At 42.1% G+C, this 5,116-nt stretch overlaps 1 protein-coding gene across 1 annotated transcript; it reads right to left on the reverse strand.

Annotated features, from left to right (window-relative positions):
* Positions 1-2,011: 2,011 nt before the first annotated feature.
* Positions 2,012-3,001, reverse strand: LOC133656419 (prostaglandin E2 receptor EP4 subtype-like). The gene has a single exon (XM_062057500.1). It carries the CDS (start codon positions 2,924-2,926, stop codon positions 2,012-2,014), a length of 915 nt encoding a protein of 304 aa, XP_061913484.1. The 5' UTR covers positions 2,927-3,001.
* Between the last annotated feature and the right edge of the window lie 2,115 nt (positions 3,002-5,116).

The following is a 5,116-nucleotide window of genomic DNA, read 5'->3' on the forward strand; positions in this document are numbered from 1 at the left end:
AGGATAAGTTTGCGGTAAAATGTTCAAATTAAGGGTCTTTATTAATAAATAAAAAATGTTATGCAAAAGTTTTTAGTTAATATTTCTTGTTAATATTAAAGAAAAGGGGCACAGTCTACTATTGATGTCAAACTATAAAGATATTTGGCCAATAAAGCGTATTCCGGTGTTCCTAATGAAGCGGCCGGCGAGTGCGCCAATCCCGGCCGGAAGTTTGCGCAGAGGTGTACTTATCACAGTTTTGTAGACAATGATAAGATTTAAAATGTGTTCTGTTACAGACTAAAAAAAAACAATTTAAAGAGTTCTTTGTTGCAAAAAAATGTTCAAATAAGGGTCTTTATTAATAAATAAAAAATGTTATGCAAAAAGTTTTTAGTTAATATTTCTTGTTAATATTAAAGAAAAGGGGCACAGTCTACTATTGATGTCAAACTATTAAAGATATTTGGCCAATAAAGCGGTATTCCGGTGTTCCTAATGAAGCGGCCGGCGAGTGCGCCAATCCCGGCCGGAAGTTTGCGCAGAGGTGTACTTATCACAGTTTTGTAGACAAATGATAAGATTTAAATGTGTTCTGTTACAGACTAAAAAAAAACAATTTTAAAGAGTTCTTTGTTGCAAAAAAATGTTCAAATTAAGGGTCTTTATTAATAAATAAAAAATGTTATGCAAAAAGTTTTAGTTAATATTTCTTGTTAATATTAAAGAAAAGGGGCACAGTCTACTATTGATGTCAAACTATTAAAGATATTTGGCCAATAAAGCGTATTCCGGTGTTCCTAATGAAGCGGCCGGCGAGTGCGCCAATCCTGGCCGGAAGTTTGCGCAGAGGTGTACTTATCACAGTTTTGTAGACAAATGATAAGATTTAAAATGTGTTCTGTTACAGACTAAAAAAAAAACAATTTTAAAGAGTTCTTTGTTGCAAGTTTATCTATTTATTTTTGTTTTACATGAATAAGGACACAATGTTATGCAGAGGTGTACTTTTTACAACTTTGTAGACAAATGACAGGATTTATAGTAAATATGTGAGGGGAAATTTGCCATTTTATTCCGATCCAGTAACAGACAGGAAGGGGCAAGGGATAAGTTTGCGGTAAAATGTTCAAATTAAGGGTCTTTATTAATAAATAGAAAATGTTATGCAAAAAGTTTCTAGTTAATATTTCTTGTTAATATTAAAGAAAAGGGGCACAGTCTACTATTGATGTCAAACTATTAAAGATATTTGGCCAATAAAGCGTATTCCGGTGTTCCTAATGAAGCGGCCGGCGAGTGCGCCAATCCCGGCCGGAAGTTTGCGCAGAGGTGTACTTATCACAGTTTTGTAGACAAATGATAAGATTTAAAATTTGTTCTGTTACAGACTAAAAAAAAAACAATTTTAAAGAGTTCTTTGTTGCAAGTTTATCTATTTATTTTTGTTTTACATTAATAAGGACACAATGTTATGCAGAGGTGTACTTTTTACAACTTTGTAGACAAATGACAGGATTTATAGTAAATATTTGAGGGGAAATTTGCCATTTTATTCCGATCCAGTAACAGACAGGAAAGGGCAAGGGATAAGTTTGCGGTAAAAATTTCAAATTAAGGGTCTTTATTAATAAAAAACAAAAATTATGCAAAAAGTTTTTAGTTAATATTTCTTGTTAATATTAAAGAAAAGGGGCACAGTCTACTATTGATGTCAAACTATTAAAGATATTTGGCCAATAAAGCGTATTCCGGTGTTCCTAATGAAGCGGCCGGCGAGTGCGCCAATCCCGGCCGGAAGTTTGCGCAGAGGTGTACTTATCACAGTTTTGTAGACAAATGATAAGATTTAAAATTTGTTATGTTACAGACTAAAAAAAAACAATTTTAAAGAGTTCTTTGTTGCAAAAAAATGTTCAAATTAAGGGTCTTTATTAATAAATAAAAAATGTTATGCAAAAAGTTTTTAGTTAATATTTTTTGTTAATATTAAAGAAAAGGGGCACAGTCTACTATTGATGTCAAACTATTAAAGATATTTGGCCAATAAAGCGTATTCCGGTGTTCCTAATGAAGCGGCCGGCGAGTGCGCCACACCCGGCCGGAAGTTCGCGCCACTCACCACTAAGGGGATGGAGCAGATGAGGACCACCGCGGAGGTGGCGATGAGCAAGATGACCATCTGGATCTCTGCGCCGGCCATGCGTCTGAGGCTGCGCCGGCGCCGCAGCGGCACCTCGGAGACCCGCAGCCGGCCCTTGCCCAGGGAGGTGCGGCGCACGAAGCGCCGGTGCATGAGGATGAGGGCCCCGCACACCAGCACGTTGCAGGCCAGCGTGGCCAGCACGATGGCGGAGTTGACGCCGGCGTACATGAGGTTGAAGGCCGCCGCCGCCGACGTGCGGTTGTCATGCCAGTCGATGAAGCACCAGGTGCCCGGCCGCTGCAGCGTCACCCGGCCGAAGCCCAGGGCGGGCAGCGCGCACAGGCCGGCGCCGCTGACGTAGATGGCGAGCAGGGCGAGGGCGGGCAGCCGCCGGTTGACGTACTTGTTGTAGACGTAGGCGTGGTTGATGGCCAGGTACCTCTCCACCGACATGGCGCACAGCGTGCTGAGCTGCACCAGGAAGAAGAAGAGCAGGATGAAGCCCGAGTACTGGCACAGCAGCGTGTCGCTGGCGGGCCAGGAGCCCCGCACGTAGGTGGCGATGGTGACGGGGCTGGCCAGCAGCGTGCCCAGCAGGTCGGTGACGGCCAGGCCGCACACCAGCGTGTAGAAGGTGGTCTCCTTCTGCTCCTTGCGGGAGATGCGCAGCACCACGATGGCCGTCACGTTGCCCACCACCCCGAAAATGAACATGACGGCCGGGATCGTCGGCGGCTGGAAGATGAGCCGCGGCGCGGTGGAGGTGGTGGTGCTGGTGGTGGTGGTGATATTGTTCATGGTCTGCTGCTAGATGCTGGCTGGGGGTCCGAGGGATGGACTCGGCGCAGCGCGGACATGAAGTCACGTCACGTCACGTCACGTCACGTCACCTGTGGAGTGGACATGCAGGAACTTCCTGCGACTGACTGTGACTGTGAGTGTGACTGCTGCACACACTTCTTCTTCAGGGCGGATGAAGGCTCCACCCTTTACTCCTTTTACTCCTCCTCCCTATACTCCACCTTTTACTCTTACTCCTCCTCCTTTTACTCCTCCTCCCTTTACTCCTCTTACTCCACCTCCTCCTCCTCTTACTCCTCCACCTCCCAATGTGTTGCAGGAGGCCATTTCTACTACACTTCTGCTTTTATTTATTTTTATTTTTTTAACACTGCATGTGTGACGCACGCTGTAGTTCTGTTACATTCAGAGAGAGAGAGAGAGAGAGTGTGTGTGTGTGTGTGTGTGTGTGTGTGTGTGTGTGTGTGTGTGTGTGTGTGTGTGTGTGTGTGTGTGTGTGTGTGTGTGTGTGTGTGTGTGTGTGTGTGTGTGTGTGTGTGTGTGTGTGTGTGTGTATATATATATATATGGGTGTATGAGTGTGAGTGTGTGTGTATATATATATACCGTAATTTCCGGACTATAAGCCGTTACTTTTTCCCCTCGTTCTGGTCCCTGCGGCTTATACAAGGGTGCGGCTTATATACGGTCTGTTCTTCTTCGACACCGACGAAGAGGATTTCGGTGGTTTTAGTACGCAGGAGGAAGACGATGACACAATGATTAAAGACTGACTTTTCATCTACCGGTAGGCTGGTTATTTTGATAACGTACATGCGAGCACTTTGTATTACTTTGCAGCGTTGTATTATTTGTACTCTGCACGAATGCTGTTCGCCATGTCAAAGATGTGAAAGTTTGATTGAATGATTGAAAGATTTATAGTTAATAAATGGACGCTTTGCGTTCCCAAACAGTCATCTCTGTCCCGACAATCCCCTCCGTGGTAGCAGGAACCCCTATATACTACGCTAATTACACATCAAAACCCTGCGGCTTATAGTCGGGTGCGGCTTATATATGGAGCAATCTGTATTTCCCCCTAAATTTAGCTGGTGCGGCTTATAGTCAGGTGCGGCTTATAGCCCGGAAATTACGGTATATATATATATATATATATATATATATATATATATATATAATAATAATAATAATAATAATAATAAAATATATATATATATATATATACTACCGTTCAAAAGTTTGGGGTCACCCAAACAATTTTGTGTTTGAGCCTTCATTTCTAAGAACAAGAATAGACTGTCGAGTTTCAGATGAAAGTTCTCTTTTTCTGGCCATTTTGAGCGTTTAATTGACCCCACAAATGTGATGCTCCAGAAACTCAATCTGCTCAAAGGAAGGTCAGTTTTGTAGCCTCTGTAATGAGCTGAACTGTTTTCAGATGTGTGAACATCAATCAATCAATCAATCCGTCAGTCTTCCCCAGGGCAGCTGTGGCTACGAAAGTAGCTTACCACCACCAGGTGTGAATGAATGATGGGTTTTTAACATGTAAAGCGACTTTGAGTACTTAGAAAAGCGCTATATAAATCCCAGGTATTATTATTATTATTATTAATCAATCAATCAATGTTTATTTATACAGCCCTAAATCACAAGTGTCTCAAAGGGCTGTACAACATGATTGCACAAGGGTTTTCTAATCATCAATTCGCCTTCTGAGCCAATGAGCAAACACATTGTACCATTAGAACACTGGAGTGATAGTTGCTGGAAATGGGCCTCTATACACCTATGTAGATATTGCACCAAAAACCAGACCATTGCAGCTAGAATAGTCATTTACCACATTAGCAATGTATAGAGTGTATTTCTTTAAAGTTAAGACTAGTTTAAAGTTATCTTCATTGAAAAGTACAGTGCTTTTCCTTCAAAAATAAGGACATTTCAATGTGACCCCAAACTTTTGAACGTTAGTGTATGTTTTTGTCCCTCATTATGATTGTGAACGATAAGCAAAACTCCCCAAAAAAAGTGTTTTTGAGTTCCCCTTTCATAAAGTGGCATGCACGCAAGACAAAAACAAAATAACGAACTTACTCGCATCAGAAATATCCACACTTTGAGAGCAATAAGCCGGAAGCATGTGTGTCTCGTCAAGTCTGCTCTTCAGAAACTGTCAACAGA

The sequence above is a fragment of the Entelurus aequoreus genome, linkage group LG08 (genome assembly GCF_033978785.1).
Source record: "Entelurus aequoreus isolate RoL-2023_Sb linkage group LG08, RoL_Eaeq_v1.1, whole genome shotgun sequence".
In the NCBI taxonomy this organism is placed as follows: Eukaryota; Metazoa; Chordata; class Actinopteri; order Syngnathiformes; family Syngnathidae; genus Entelurus; species Entelurus aequoreus.

What these genes read in the sequence shown, in the direction of transcription:
- LOC133656419 (XM_062057500.1), bottom strand. Translation starts at nt 2,926, where the DNA reads ATGAACAATATCACCACCACCACCAGCACCACCACCTCCACCGCGCCG.